This window comes from Pinus tabuliformis, chromosome 1_1 (assembly GCF_031772625.1).
Source record: "Pinus tabuliformis cultivar Carrire ecotype Pingquan chromosome 1_1, CPIR1, whole genome shotgun sequence".
Lineage (NCBI taxonomy): Eukaryota > Viridiplantae > Streptophyta > Pinopsida > Pinales > Pinaceae > Pinus > Pinus tabuliformis.
The window spans coordinates 51,012,817-51,029,131 of NC_142297.1; the positions used below are offsets into that span (position 1 = coordinate 51,012,817).

A 16,315-nucleotide genomic window follows, 5' to 3' on the forward strand; every position below is an offset into this window, starting at 1 on the left:
CGGATGAAACAATGGCATCTGCAATGATGCAGCAAATTCAAACCCCTAGAGAGCAATTTCGAAATGAGACAAAATTTTTCACACAATGAAAAATTATTTCGAAAAAATACCCTAGCTCTGATACCATAATCAATGAATGAATTGAATTGATTTACAATGAGCAATGAAGCTCAATAAATAATACAAATGTATTTACAGAAATAGAAATAGCAAGTTTCTACTAAGAAATAGAAACAAGAAGTTTCTTCTAAGAAACTGCTAATAAGATCACAGACGATCTTATCCGAATCAGCATTAAACACTAAAATAGCATTATTCTAATATATATACCCAGCTAGGGTCACCACAGAAGGACAGAATCTCGGACAAGCCTCTGCAACTTCAGATGAGGACAAAACTTTGGCATACCTTTGAAATCTCGGTGACAATTACAGTGATCTCCTCACATACTTCTCTGCAGTCTCGGCATAGTTAAAGGGTCACTATAATACAGTCTCAGTAGACCTCGGTGCAAGGAGAACAGAGCTACAGTCTTGAAGAAGATCACAGTGCAGAAGAAGATATAGTCATAATATCGACATTCATGTTAGAGGAAGAATCTCGGTGTAGTATATATCCTAGACACAGTCATGTCCTCGGCATCACTGTGATCATGATAACAGTCATGATCCTAATAAAGATGAAGACCTTGGTGCAACAGTCACATGTATATACATACATATCTCATTATGGAAACCTCATCAACATGATGATGATCTCAGTGAGAAGTAATGAACTAAGTAAAGATGGAGATATGGTGCAACAGTCATGTTCTCATGAATATCTCAGTGAAGGTGCATGAATGATGACCTTGGTGAAGCAACAGTGTTGATGATGATCTCAACAGTGACAAAGAAGAGGATTGGTGTCTTGGTCTTGGAGTGGCCTAGTAGGTCAAGGGTCATGGTCTTGGTATTCGTCAATTGGAATCTCTATAAGAAGAATTTTGTGCGGGTTTTCCTTTCCAAGAGGGAGAGGTTTTGGCCTTGGCAGAAAGCCAAACATCTTGTGTTCTTGTCTCTTTGTTTTGGTAGCTATTTGATGAACTAAAGAAGACACACTCTAATAATAAGGAAAGATTGTACTAATAAGAAAACCTCTCAAATAGTTATCATGCTAAGAAGAATCACATTAACTCTAATTGCCCTAGATTCTTCAACACAGAGAAGAGCAGAGCAATGATGACAAAGATGGTACATGATGACAGGATGGCATGATGATGACAAATGTATTGGCAGGTGGAATTCTCCCTAGTTGAGAGGGAGTGTTAAAATTGGCAACTATAGCCAAATTCCACCTTGGGACAACTCATATGATGGAGATGATTATTGCATTGGATCCCCTTTTCGAGAGGTCCAAGATTGATATAAAGATCATCTAATTTGAACAAACAAAAGTATGATTTTGAATTTATTCTCTCACTTGTACAAATAGTTCAGGTCGGCCTCAACATAATGTAGGCTCAAGAAGCCCAATAGATGTGTCCCTTAACCCACATGAAAGTGTATAAATAGAAGAGACCTCTCTTCTCATTTGGACATCAATCACTCAATAATTCTTCTATCTCTACAACAGATTGGTTCTTACAGCTTGGGGATCTTCTCTCTCTCTCTCTGTCACGTGCGGCTAGGAGGACTGTTTTTTTGGTTCAAAACAGAACCGAAAATTTCAGACTGTTGACCCCTGCTGATTTGACTGAATTTGACTGCGTTTCTGGAGGCAGAATTTCGCTCTCTTGAGGCCACATTGGTTGGCACAAAAATCAATGTGTTTTGGACATTTTGACAAGCGTTGACCGCTGGGCTGTTTGACCACAGGGCTGACTGTTTGACCAAGTTTGACCAATATTTGTGGGACTGTTTTGGGTTGACTTTGACCCTTGATGGAGGTCAAATTAATCTACCTTTGACCGAGCTTCAAAGGAGCTGACTTGCTGCTGATTTAACTAGCGTTGACTTTCTGGTTAGGGCTGAAGTTTGACTGTAGTTGACTGCAAAATTTGACTTTGTATTTGGAGTATATTTGACTTTTTTAATCTCTCTCTGTGCTGAACTATTGAATAATAATAAGAAGATTTGATCAAAGGGTTTTCCCCACATTGGGGTTTTTCGCTGGCATCTGCCAAATCTGGTGTCCTCTTGTCTTGGCTTGTCTTCTGCATATGTTTTTATGTTCTATCTGCATTTCCTGTCAATGTGATTAATCGTTGATGTGATTGCTACTGAAAATTGTTATTGGGCTGCTAAAGAACATGGAAGTAAATGGTGCTAAACATAGACCATACCATTGTTATCTAAAATTAACAGATATGAATGGCACATGACATTGGCTACAAGGTGGCTCTCAGGGGTTGATGGATGCCAACTAGAATAGATAAATAGGAGAAAAAATTCTCTTAGGGGTCACCGACTTTTGGTGGGTAACAAAACCTATATTTGCTTCTATCATCTTGCCCACTTTCATGGCCTTTCTTGGTCTTGGCCACAAACAATTTTCTATGACCGTGGGTTTACATTATATAAAGTTATAAACTAATACAATCAAATCTCAGCAGATCCATAATATCCTCAATTCATCCCAATTATCTCTCTCTTATCCTTAGGATCCCTATAGATTCCTGAAATCTGTTAACAATACATATTTACTTGCAAGCTTAGCACTCTCAATCAAACCAACCCTCTCCTATGTAAATCCTTCTGGAATTCATTAAAGACAAAGGAAATTACAATCATTTCAATTTAGGAAACCCACTCCCTTGGTAAATTCCAAGACCCCCTAAGGTCTGATCACAAGTGTTTGACTTGGGATTTATACTCCTGCATCACTTACATTTAAGGTCAAGGTTGGCCAAGACTAGTCTATTAGATGGTCTTTATCCTATTTGTCAACACCCAGAGACAATTACGCATATTTTTTGGGACTGTCAATTTACCAGGAGTTGTTGTTGGAGTTGGATTGAGGATCTTCACTTGGAGCTTCTTCAAGGTAGGGTTCAAAAGTAAGCATCAATGTTTAGTGATGGTCATACTCTTGTTCATGTTTCATTTTGTTGGCTTTGGCATCGTTTGAGGGAAGTAGTGCTTTTTATTTTTTGTAAATTGTATTGTAAACTTGTTTTTGATCATGATCCTATTTTGTCTACCTTCAGTTCGGTTTGGAAGGATAAGATTCATCATTACTTGTGGGAAAAGGGAGTCTTGTTGATCAAATATGCCCAATCTTTGAATCAAGCCAAGTACTTGGCTTTATTTTTGTGTTAGTAGCTGTCCATAAGAGGTTATGATGATCATTGTATATAGCCTTCCAATTTTTGGTTTCTTGACTGTAAATATATTTTTGTAAATATAAGGTGTATTTAAAAAAAAAAACATCTCTATATATACATTAAACTTGAGGCTGTGTCAACATTGAAATATTTTGCGTTGTGTGTGTTTGTCAGTGCCATGATGAACATGAAATTACACATCTCCTTCCACTGGGCTGTAGAATGAGGCCCTTGGCACAATTAAGTATTCCTAACATAATTATTCAGCATTACCACGCTAACACTCCCTTGCTAAGACGCTAGATTTGAACTAGACAGTATGCTGTAGCTTGTTGAAAACTGGAAATCTTGATCTGATCCAAGAAACGTGGCGTATATGTCATTCCACAATCCAAACCAATCCATTAGTACACCAATAACCTCTAATTTACTTTGCATTGGTCACAAACCGATAACATATTATGTGGCATAATATCACTGACACCTAAACAAAAAGTCATTGAGAATTACCACTATAACAATCCCTTGCTAATGCAGTAGATTATGTGACATAGACATTAATGACTTCTGAGCATAAAGTTATTGAGTTTCACCACTCTAACTCCATTGCTAACTCCGTAAATCATCTTGCTTCTCTCGGTGCAATTAGAACTAGACAGAAAGTAGGTTTAAGTTTACCATGCAAAGTCTGTAGAGCCACCATGTGATTACCAGTGAAAAGAAACCTCTGGAATTACGTTGTGAAGGAGATGAATTATTGTATATCAATTATAAACCAAGCACAAAACTCAAAATTGGCTAAATTTTTATCCACCAACAGAGATCAACTTAAAGTTGTATTTAGAAAACGGTACTTCATGCATAGAATTGAATACCTTCAAAAAAATAATTGCCCCATGTCAATGTTCTCCAAGGTACAGCCATCCTATGGGATAAAGCCAGCTTGTGCTATCTTTAAAAAAATCTCAAATGAAATACAGGACCATTTGCATTTTGTTTGTGCGCTGTCAAGATGCCATCTACCATGATTCTCCCAAGGTTTTGCAATCATTCTTTTAAGATGTTAATCGACAAAGTTGGTGAATGTTTCGAAGACTGTTTATTGCTTTCTGTCTGAGTGGATGCAATTTTATTTGGTATAGCTTTGGCCATAGTTTTCCTGTGACTGCATCCACAAATGGCACAAACATCAACATCAAAATGGCCTTACAAGATGATTAGGCTTAAATTTATATTCATACTCTGCTTTTCATAGTTCATTATAAGAAAAGTGCGGCTGCAAATGAAAAGAACTACCAATTTTTGCAAAGGATGACACCAAACTACTGGGAACAGCATTAATCAGAGTTTCACTGTATCCATTCAATATGTAATAAGTTTATAACTTTAAAATCTTATAAATTAAATACATGCATCATATCACAATCTGAATAGATAATCTTGATTTCAAAAAGTATGCAGTGTAGTTAAACAATGAAAGTTGTGGAAGAAATTCCTTCAAATAAGCACACAACTTGATAACATGTATGTTAATAAGTGGTTGTCATTGTTGTCAACCCAAGCAGCACCAGAAGATGCCCCACCTTTTGTCAACTAATCTGACATGACAATTCATGGTTTTTTGGGTCAGGATGATCCTTGATGGATTCTCCTTGTTGAGCTGTTTCCAGTAGTATGTGGCATGCCACGCAGTTCTTCAAGGTTTGAGAGATATTCCAGTTTGAAGTTGATTACCTATGCTGTGGGCAAAAATCCCACAAGGAGATGATGTGGCAAATCATTCACATCAAGAAATTGGGCCTTCATCAAAGTTTAAGGTTAATATAATTCTTGGAGGGTTGTAACTTATGCATTTAAGATAGAGCGTAACATATGCTTTAAAGAGTGCGTAAGAGGAATCTTTTATGAGATGCCTTCAATGAGTGTGTAAGAGAAATATGCCGTCTTTAATGAGAGAGTAAGAGTCTTAACATAGAGTCATGTGAGACATTAAGGAGAGGGGTGAGTGTCAAAATTTCTAAATAGAAATCCTACTCCAGTGATTAATATTATTTCTTCTACTTATTACCTCAGAAATAAGTTATCTACAGTTTTCTTGTGGCAAATATCGAAATATATTCTACAGCAGCCTTCACAATTAAAACATTGCAGAAATTAAATGTAAGGAAATACACTGGCACAAATACAATCACAATGACAGTTATTTTTGGACAATCATCCCCGGAAAAACCCAATGTGGGAAAACCAGTGTAGGAGATGAGGGTTTTTATTATTCTTCAGCAAATTCTATTGTACAAAATTACAGCCAACAAAATAGGAATGAGAAGCACTTCTTCACCAAGTTCTACCCCAGATGAAGCACTTCTTCTTGGAATCCTTCTGATCCTCTCTGTGTCAGACTGCTCTCCCAAGCTCAACGTCAAACTTCCTTTGCGCTGCCTTTTTCTGCATCACCCTGTCCCTGCTCTGTGTCTTGCTGCCTTGCACTCTCTGAATGTGTTGATGCCCTATCTCTGTGTCTCACATGCAACTTTCCCTCTGAATCGATTTTCTCTTGCCGATATTCGACCAGTGAGAAAATCGATCTTACTCGGGTAACTGAGTATCTACCTCTCGTGTGTTTTCCAAATGACTCTCAAGCCCCTTCTTATATCTTCTAGTTGGACAACTGTTAAGTTTAGGTATGTTCTATGCTTAGAGCAATTTATTTCAATTTTCATAGTTAGCTCAATATCTTTTCCAAATTAGCAATCACATCAGCATTAAAGTAAACTACAGATAGAACATAAACATAAATCGCAGAAGACAAGCCAAGACCAGAGGACACAAGATGTGGCACTAGCTAGGGACAAACCCCAATGTGGGGAAACCCTTGATCAATTCTTCTTATATGTTATTCAATAGTTCAGCATAGAGAGAGAGAGATAGTAAATTTACAACTGAAGTCAACACTTTGACTTATCTAGATGAGAGCATAGATCATCTCTAAGAAGATTATACATGAGATCAGTTGAAGACATGCTGCTTCAATTGATTCTCCAAGGTGACTACTTCACCTATCATCGTGTTGCATCTCCTCATCATGATGTGCCTCACCGCGCTGCACCCATCATCACAATGTTGCATCTCATCATGCTTCGTCAATCATGACGGTATCCATCACTGTACTGCATCATGTGCCATTGCTGCATCATGTTGCCATACTAACCTGTGTGTTTGCTGTCCCTAGCTAGCTTGCTGTCCCTTGCTTGCTTGTTGTCCCGAGCATGCTTGTTGTCCCTAGCATGCTTGCTGTCCCTGGCATGCTAGTTGTACTTGCTGCACTAAGTATCATGTTGTTGTCCCAATGTGTTATACTAGCATCACTATGAACTTGCTATATCATACTACTGTACCTCACCATTGTGCTGCCCCTCATTATGCTATGATACACTTCATCGCTATACCCATCATGCTGTAGCATTCATCAACATGCTGCTGCAATATATCTGCTGCTTGCAACATCATGCTGCTTCAATGTATCATCACTGTTTTCTCCATCCAAGTGATTGTACTATTATCAACACAGTCCTAACATATGCTGCCTTGCTGGACAGACTTCAACGTATACCCTTCAGCACTCTTCTCCATGTCATACAAGCCGCTTTCAGACCTTCCTTCCTCCATGGCTGTGACTAGGGCATGCTTGAATAGTCTTCCTTTATATCACCTGGAGGACTGCAGTTAGGGCAGCATAGAGCTTCTCCATAGGGTTGCGTATAGGGCAACATAGGGCTCTCCATAGAGCTGTGTATAGGGCAGCGTAGGGCTCTCCAATAGAGCTGTGTATAGGGCAGCGTAGGGCTCTCTTTTAGACCAGCAATTAGATCTCTCCTTGCTGTGTTATGTAGGCTTCCTTCACTGCGTTAAAATCTCCTCCATGATAGCGTTAGGATCTAGGGCATCCTCTAGGGCAGTGTATCCTCTTTAGATCTCTCCTCCCACCAAAACCCAAAGACAAGTGGAGAGGAAGAGATCACCAAGAGGATGTGTGTCCAAATGACTTTCAAGGCACCTCTATTTATACTAAAACATTGAGCACAAGTGGGGTTTATTTGGTTGCTGGTCGACCTTGACGAATTGTCCCATAACACAAATAAATTCATATCTCCATGAATACTTATCGGAATCGGATGATCTTTAGATCAATCCTACACCTCTCGATGAGAGGGATCCAAGAAAAATATTAGTTTCCATTAATAAGATGATCCACATGGAGTTTGGCCCTAGTTGCCAATTTTAACACTCCCTCTCAACTAGGGAGAACTCCATCCGCTGATCCATATGTCCGACTGTACTATCTCTGCCATTAGTGCCCTGCACTGCTCTGCTATGCTCTGTTGAACCATGAAGAAGAAGAATTGATCAAGAATGTCTCATACCATTCTCCACTGACCCGAAGTCAGTTTCATCTAAAGAGAGTGTGTCATATCACTCTTACTAACCCGAAGTCAGTTTTATTGATCCCAGATCAATATCACAAAAGAGTGTCTCAAACCACTCATACTGATCCCAAATCAATTTCATTGATCCCATATCAATGGAGGTCATCCTAGCATAGGGACTACAGTAGATACAACAATGCGTCCATCGATAGTACTACTATGGTCCCTAACCCCATTTCCTTGCTCATTGATCAGATGAGAGGTACTTCCCATGAGTCCCAGATTGCATGGGTAGGATGCCTCGACAGGAGAACTAATCATCCTGTCCCACAAGAGAACGAATCATCTTGTCCAACAGTTTCCACAGGAGAAATAATCATCTTGGCCCACAGGAGAACTAATCATCCTGTCCCAAAGTCATCACGGGGTATCACAGGGGAAGGTTGAACCTTTCACCCTGTACATAGCGCACCACCAGGGGAGGGTGAGTCGCCCTGTGGTCGTATGTCGCTCCAGTAAGTACCCCAAGCCCCCCAGAGCTCCCAGAGCTCAATGCATGTAACATGCAGGACCCTTATAAGAAGGTCTCTCAACGACTCCAAGTCATTTGGGAAAGTCACAGATTTGACCTTTCCCGGGGCTTTGACAAAATGTCTACGACCTATACATCAGTCTCAATGCGATGGAGCCTCCTCGCTCATCAACTTACCATATCCTAGATAAGGTAGTATCTGATGTCTATCTACTAGAGCAATCATCGAATACGGGATTCCTCAACAATTGAATCCCCCCTGGTTGTCACAGAGGATCACGGTGGTATTCATCATATGTACAAACAGCTCACTGAAGAGCTTCCACAACCAGACAACTTCATACGAGATCATACTCATAGCTATGTATTCAGTCTCAGTGATGCTTATAGCAACCAACTTCTGCTTCCTGCTCATCCATGATATCGAAGCAGAACCCAAAAAACCAGCACTGAGAAGTGCTCTAGTGATTCTCCACACTGCCTACTCAGTCAGCATTCGAATAATCATGCAGCTTCATATTTCTAGCAGTGTATCTCAATCCATGAGAGATTGTGCCCCGAAGATATCTCAGAAGATTCTTGGCACCAATCCAATGAGGCTCAACCAAATATGAGCTCACCATGTTAACTATAAAACATATGTCCGGACGAAAGTTCACCAAGAACATCAATGCAAATGAGTTTATGAAACTTAGACGCATTTCCCAAATCTGGTCCCACATCATCACCATATAACTTCTGAAAGTTAGGATCCTCGAGGTAGTCACGGGCTTGCAGTTTACCATTCCAAATCCAGAATCCAACTCCCTCTTACTTATGCAAGTGAGAGGGTTTGCACCTGTCTAAAATAGGTCGTCCTCAGAAGGTGCCGGTATGAGAGTTCTATCGTCCACAACCTTCAAACAATGGTTTGGATTGACTTCACTCTTAGTGAATCTCAACTTCATCTAACAACTATCAATCCTCTCATATCAAACCCGGGGTGACAACCTTCAAACAATGGTTTGGATTGACTTCACTCTTAGTGAATCTCAGCTTCATCTGACAGCTATCAATCCTCTCATATCAAACCCGGGGTGATCTGCTTCAAGCCATAGAGGGCTTTCTTCCACCGGCACACATGAGATTCCCGATCATGAATCTCAAACCCCTCGGGTTGTTCCAAACCTGTGGACCTGCTACATGAGGGGAATGGTCCCCTTGTAAGATTTTCCCTTCGGTACATCTCAAACATGTACCTTCATGCTCCTTTTGAATTCAGGCATCCCTGTCATCATCTGACTTACAGACCTCCGGTGCTATGTGTCAACTGACATGGTCCCCAATGGACTTCCTGCCAACCCTGAACTCAAAGATAAAAGCATCTTTGAAAATTCTATTTCCAAACACGTACCTTTCCATCGATGAATGCCACCCTGAAACCTTTTGACTTCCATTGCCGAAATGGACACCAGGTTCTTCTTGCGATCAGGTACATAAAAGAGATTCTTGTAGATGAATCGAGTTACATACATTCAATTGAGGGGTAACATTCCCTACACCCTTTTTGGGATAGGTGGCATCGACTCCAAGTATAATCCCACGGTTGTTTCCATCTTTACCAAATTCGAGAGAGCACCCTTTTATCTGATGAGGTGCCTTGAAGCACTACAATCAATAAGCCAGATTCCCAAAGAATCTGAAGGAGAGGGCCACTACAAGACAACGCTTCTTAATCTTATCAGAAACAACATTTGATTCTTCATATCTGGGGTTCCTTGCTTTCTTTGAAGAGTCGGTTGTTTCCTTCATGACTTGCATTACCTGTCATTCCTCTGATCATTGAAGATGTGCTTGGAATGATTGTTATCATCATCAAGTGATGTGTCCCTGCCATTTGGGCACTCCTTCGCATAATGGCCGAACTTATTGCATCCAAGGCATTTGCCTTTCCTTCCACCCTTAGATCCGGACTTCCCAATGAAGTGATCTTTAGGTAGGCCATTAGAAGCTTCTGCTGCGCTATTCCGATAATATTCTCTGCTTCGATTTCACCCTTGGTGAATTTGAAGAGAGATAAAGAATCCACTGATCCTTTTGTCCTTTTCCAACTGTCTTCGATGATTTCTCTTTCACTCTTGCTTGGGCTTTGTCTTCACCTCAGCTTTGATACCATGTTAAGTTTAGGTATGTTCTATGCTTAGAACAATTTATTTCAATTTTCATAATTAGCTCAATATCTTTTCCAGATTAGCAATCACATCAGCATTAAAGTAAACTACAGATAGAACATAAACCTAAATTGCAGAAGACAAGCCAAGACAAGAGGACACAAGATGTGGCACTAGCCAAGGACAAATCCCAATGTGGGGAAACCCTTGATCAATTCTTCTTTATGTTCTTCAATAGTTCAGCATAGGGAGAGAGAGATAGTACATTTTACAACTGAAGTCAACACTTTGACTTATTTAGATGAGAGCATAGATCATCTCTAAGAAGATTATACATGAGATTAGTTGAAGACATGCTGCTTCAACTGATTCTCCAAAGTGACTCCACCTATCATCGTGTTGCATCTCGTCATCATGTTGCGCCTCATCGTGCTGCACCCATCATCACAATGTTGCATGTCATCATGCTTCATCAATCATGATGGTATCCATCACTGTATTGCATCATATGTACCATTGCTGCATCATGTTGCCATACTGACCTATGTGTTTGATGTCCCTAACTAGCTTGCTGTCCCTTGCTTGCTTGTTGTCCCGAGCATGCTTCTTGTCCCTAGCATGCTTGCTGTCCCTGGCATGCTAGTTGCACTTGCTGCACTAAGTATCATGCTGCTCCAATAGAGCTGTGTATAGGGCAGCATAGGGCTCTTTTTTAGACCATCAATTAGATCTCTCCTTGCTGCGTTATGTAGGCTTCCTTCACTGCGTTAAAATCTCCTCCATGATAGCGTTAGGATCTAGGGCATCCTCTAGGGCAGCGTATCCTCTTTAGATATCTCCTCCCACCAAAACCCAAAGACAAGTGGAGAGGAAGAGATCACCAATAGAATGTGTGGCCAAATGACTTTCAAGGCACCTCTATTTATACTAAAACATTGAGCACAAGTGGGGTTCATTTGGTTGTTGGCCGACCTTGACGAATTGTTCCATAACACAAATAAATTCATATCTCCATGAATACTTATCGGAATCAGATGATCTTTAGATCAATCCTACACCTCTCGATGAGAGGGATCCAAGAAAAATATTAGCTGCCATTAATAAGATGACCCACATGGAGTTTGGCCCTAGTTGCCAATTTTAACAACAACCAACGACCTAGATTAACTCTTAACCAAAGGCTCAGATCGTTTGACTTGATATCTGTTTTTTTCTAGAAGTTTCACCCACAATTAGATTAATACCCATTAATATTTTAATTTTCTTAAGTTTAGACTTAGGAACCCCATTAAAAATATTAATTATTTTAATAAAATCGTCTCTGGGTGGAATTTCCCAAAATGGTTTCTGGGTTCTTTGGAATGTATGTGCCCAAGCCTCCATGCAAAATTTGAGGCCTAGAGCACATCCGATGCTATCCCAAATCAACACTCCCTCTTAGCGAGGAATGTGCTCTAGCAATATACTGCTGCTACATACTGCTCTAACTTTGAAGCATCGTCCTCTGCGCTGCTGATGTCTGACATGTTGTCCACCAAGTACTGCGCTGTTGATGTCTAACATGTTGTCCACCAAGTACTGCGCTGCTGCTGCAGCTATATTGTTGCCTTTGACACTGCCATTGCCAATGCTACATCTATACTACGAGTCCCTCTGAATGTCTACATCTGTGTTGTAGTTGGCACTACCACTGCCAATTGTCCCTGCACTGCAAACTGTTGCTGCTACTGAAACGGATTTTCGACCATACCCATCTTCTCTCTGAACTGAGTGAACTTAGCTCTTCCGAGAGCCTTTGTGAGTATATCGGCCACCTACTCTCCTATGGGGACATACTGTCGCCGTACTGCCCCACACTGAACACAGTCTTTGATAAAGTGACAATGAATATCTATATGTTTCGACCGATCATGAAATACTGGATTCTCAGAGAGTTTGATACAACTCTGATTATCGCAGTAAACCTTGGTCGCTTCCATCCTTTTTCTGAATAAGCTCACAAGCAATTTTCTGAGCCATATGGCTTCGCACGTAGTTGTGTTGGCTGCCATATATTATGCTTTTTCTGAACTCAGTGCTACTGATTTCTGCTTCTTGCTGCACCAAGATATCATCCCTGATCCAACACTGAAGTAGTACCCTGAGGTATTTTTTCGGTCTACTGAATTACCTGCCCAATCTGCATCAGTCAACCCATTCAAACTGAAGTCCTCCCCTCTGGAGTACTAAAACCCATATCACATTGTTCCACGTACATACCTAAGAATGTGTCTTGCTACTGCCCAATGCACCCTTTTTGGTTCCACCATGTGTTGATTTGGGGTAGCGTTGGATGTGCTCTAGCCACGAAATTTGGTGGAGGTTGGGGCACATGAGATCTCCAATACCCAGAAAGGGTTTGGGCAGATTCTAAATAGTTCAGGAGATATTAAAATAATTAATATTTTTAATGGAGTCCCTAAGTCTAAACTTAAGGAAAATAAAATATTAATGTGTATTAATATAAAACTGTGTTAGAAAGGTCCAAAAGACATGGATCAAGCCAGATCTAATCTTAGCCGTTGATTAGGGACTTAATCTCGGACGTTGATATGTCAACAGGAAAAATATAAGAGGAGGCTTGACGGTCACTTGGAGAATACACCAGAGTGATCAGTCATTCTATTCTCTAGAGCGGGGTTTGCTAAGAGAGATAGAATTAGTGATCGAGAGTTGCAGCTGAGGGGCATTGAGTACAGAGAGACAGAGAGGCAGAGATAGTGCCGGGAGAGCAGCGCAGTAGCCGGGGAGTGTGACGCAGAGCTAGCCAAGGCTCACATAGAGGCAGCCGGGAGCTGCGCAGAGCCTCAGAGAGGCCAGCGTTGCTGACACAAAGGGCCAGAGGGCTAACACAGGGCCTCCTAAGGCTGACGCAGACCCATCCGGGGTGACGCAGGGCCAGCGCTGGGCAGAGAGGGGCTGATGCAGTCCAGAAGAGGCTGACGCTAGGGCTTCTGGGGTAGATTGGTGCTGAGGAGCTACTGGAAGGATTATCCGGGGTTTGAGCCAGGAGATTTGTCTCAAACTGAGAGATATTACTGCCAAGGAAATTCTCTGTTGGGTAGGCCAGTTTCGACACCCAGATTGTACTCTGATATTGCTTAATAAGAAAACCATTAGATAGCTGCACCGGTTTTCCCACATTGGGTTTTTCCGTGGACATTGGTCAAAAAATAATGGTGTCATATGGTGTAATTGTTTTTGTTTCCTGTAGTAATTGATTTGTAATATGTTGAGCATGCACTAGTGTTTATTTTTAGTATTTACATTGTAAATAACTTGTTAAGTAAAATAACAAGTAGGTAGGAATAAATCAGATAAAGTGCATGGAGGGTTTCTAACAAAGTAGACTTAGAAACTTCAACATGGTATCAGAGGGTGATTGCAGATCACAGGAGGACTAAGGACATCAACTGAGCGAAGCAATAACAACAGAAAACAATTGTCCCGAGGCGATAGAAGTTGTTTCTAGCAGATCAGCGACAAGGGAAGGGTGATGTAGTGCCTGCGTCATCAAGGGTGAGCCAGGAAGAGGTAGCGCAGATGCTAAGGAAGGCAAAGGGAGCCTCACGCAGAAGCTGGGAGGGCTGACGCAGTTGGCTGAGGAGGCCGGTTTGCTAGTGCCAGGATTGCGCAGAGCTTAGGAGCTCTCACCTTCAAGTTGTTGGGGTTTAGAAGGCTGTGGGAATATTGCAGAGTGGAGCAAGGCCAAGGAGGAGGGAGTTGCTACCGAGGGTTTCTAGCCGAGAAATCCAGATCAGTGGTGCAGTTGCATAGATGATCAAAGTAGGGGGCATCTCGACATCGACAGAAGGATTTCCAAGAGAGAAATCGAGACTCAGAGAGAGTCCAAAAGTGAACTTCTAGACGGGAAGTAGACAGACTCAGCAGGAGTTGAACAGAGAACTTCCAAACGGGAAGTAGAGAGACTCAACAGGAGTTGAACAAAGAACTTCCAGGCGGGAAGTAGAGAGACTAAGCAGGAGTCGAACATAGAACTTCCAGATGGGAAGTAGAGAGACTCAGCAGGAGTCAAACAGAGAAATTCTAGACGGGAAGTAGAGAGACTCGGTAGGACTCGAACAGAGAACTTCCAGACGGGAAGTAGAGAGACTCAGCAGGAGTCGAACAGAGAACTTCCAAACGGGAAGTAGAGAGACTCAACAGGAGTTGAACAAAGAAATTCCAGGTGGGAAGTAGAGAGACTCGGAGGAGTCGACAGAGAAGAGCAGAGAGATGGCCGAGAATGGGTTGAGGGATCAGGATAGAATGGACAAAGCGTCCAACTTTGTGGTCTAGAAGGCTATGATCCTGTTTGTTCTATGTGCCATGAGTGCACACGTACCACTTGAGCGGAAGTGGGGAGACATCGAGCTGTAGTCAGGTGGACTACAGGTGATGAGGGGTAGGATCCTCGAGGTACCCAGCCTCTTGGATTAGACCTTGCTACGGGAGCCCCGAAGAGGAGTAGCAGGATTGGCTGAGTCGGGTAGAGATAGATGCGGATGGAGCGGTAGAGAGAGCTACAGTGCAGGAGTCCCGAGACAGCGTGAGGCTAGCAGGCTACAGTAGTGCGAGAGGCACAGGAGTGTTGCACCAGTGCAGGATGGCACAAAGAGGTGTGCAATGGTGCGAGATGTAGTGATTTGTTGCAGCAGCACAGAGGTCAGAGAGGGAGCACTTGTTAGCGACAGAGGGAGCTTAAGCATCAGTGGGTGTCTCTAGCCCAACAGGGAGGTCAGATTGGGAGATCAGTTACTTACTTCTCAGTAACTGAGTTGCAGTGCAGTAGTGGGCAGCACGATGCAACATGATGAGAGGAGGTGCAGTGCGGATGCAGTGCTGGGAAAAAGGACCAGCAGCAACACGGATGTAGTGCTAGGAAAAAGGACCAACAACAGCACAGATGCAGTGGGAGGTGTCGTGCAGATACAACAGTAGCAGTGGCAGAACCATCGGCAGCAGTACAGGATACAACAGTGCAGAGGATGGTGGGCAGCAGGCCTAGCATCAACACAGGACCGATGCCGAATGATCAGAGTAATACTCAGTGAGGAGTATTGCTAGAGCACAATCCTTGCTAAGAGGGAGTGTTGATTTAGGGTAGCATCGAATGTGCTCGAGCCACAAAATTTGGTGAAGCTGGGGCACATGAGATCTCCAATACCTAGAAAGGGTTTGGGCAGATTCTAAACAGTTCAGGAGATATTAAAATAATTAATATTTTTAATGAAGTCCCTAAGTCTAAACTTAGGGAAAATAAAATATTAATGTGTATTAATATGAAACTGTGTTTGAATGGTCCAAAATACATGGATCAAGCTATATCTAATCTTAGCCGTTGATTGGGGACTTAATCTCGGACGTTGATATGTCAACAAGAAAAGTATAAGAGGAGGCTCGAGGGTCACTTGGAGAATACAACAAAGTGATCAGTTATTCTATTCTCTAGAGCGGGGTTTGCTAAGAGAGATAGAATTAGTGATCGAGAGTTGCAGCTGAGGGGCATTGAGTACAGAGAGACAGAGAGGCAGAGATAGTGTCGGGAGAGCAGCGCAGTAGCCGAGGAGTGTGACGCAGAGCCAGCCAGGGCTCACGCAGAGGTAGCCGGGAGCTGCGTAGAGCCTCAGAGAGGTCAACATTGTTGACGTAGAGGGCTAGAGGGCTGACACAGGCCCTCCTAAGGCTAACACAGACCCATCCGGGGTGACACAGGGCCAGCGCTAGGCAGAGAGGGGCTGGCGTAGTCCAGAAGATGCTAACGGTGGGGTTTCTGGGGCAGATTGGTGCTGAGGAGCTGCCGGAAGGATTAGCCAGGGTTTCAGCTAGGAGATTTGTCTCAAACAAACTGAGAGGTATTACTCCC

At 42.1% G+C, this 16,315-nt stretch overlaps 1 protein-coding gene across 3 annotated transcripts in view; it reads right to left on the reverse strand.

Annotated features, from left to right (window-relative positions):
* Positions 1 to 4,087: 4,087 nt before the first annotated feature.
* Positions 4,088 to 16,315, reverse strand: part of QC (glutaminyl cyclase) — a 414,279-nt gene continuing 402,051 nt past the window's right edge. For 2 of the 3 annotated variants that reach the window (XM_089391524.1, XM_089391522.1), the window contains one exon: positions 4,088 to 4,469. In XM_089391524.1, the coding sequence (XP_089247650.1) occupies positions 4,360 to 4,469 (110 nt within the window). In that variant the 3' untranslated portion in view covers positions 4,088 to 4,359. Of the gene's footprint in view, positions 4,470 to 4,792; positions 5,105 to 16,315 lie in introns of those variants that run through there. The other variant, XM_089391523.1, reaches the window with a different exon arrangement.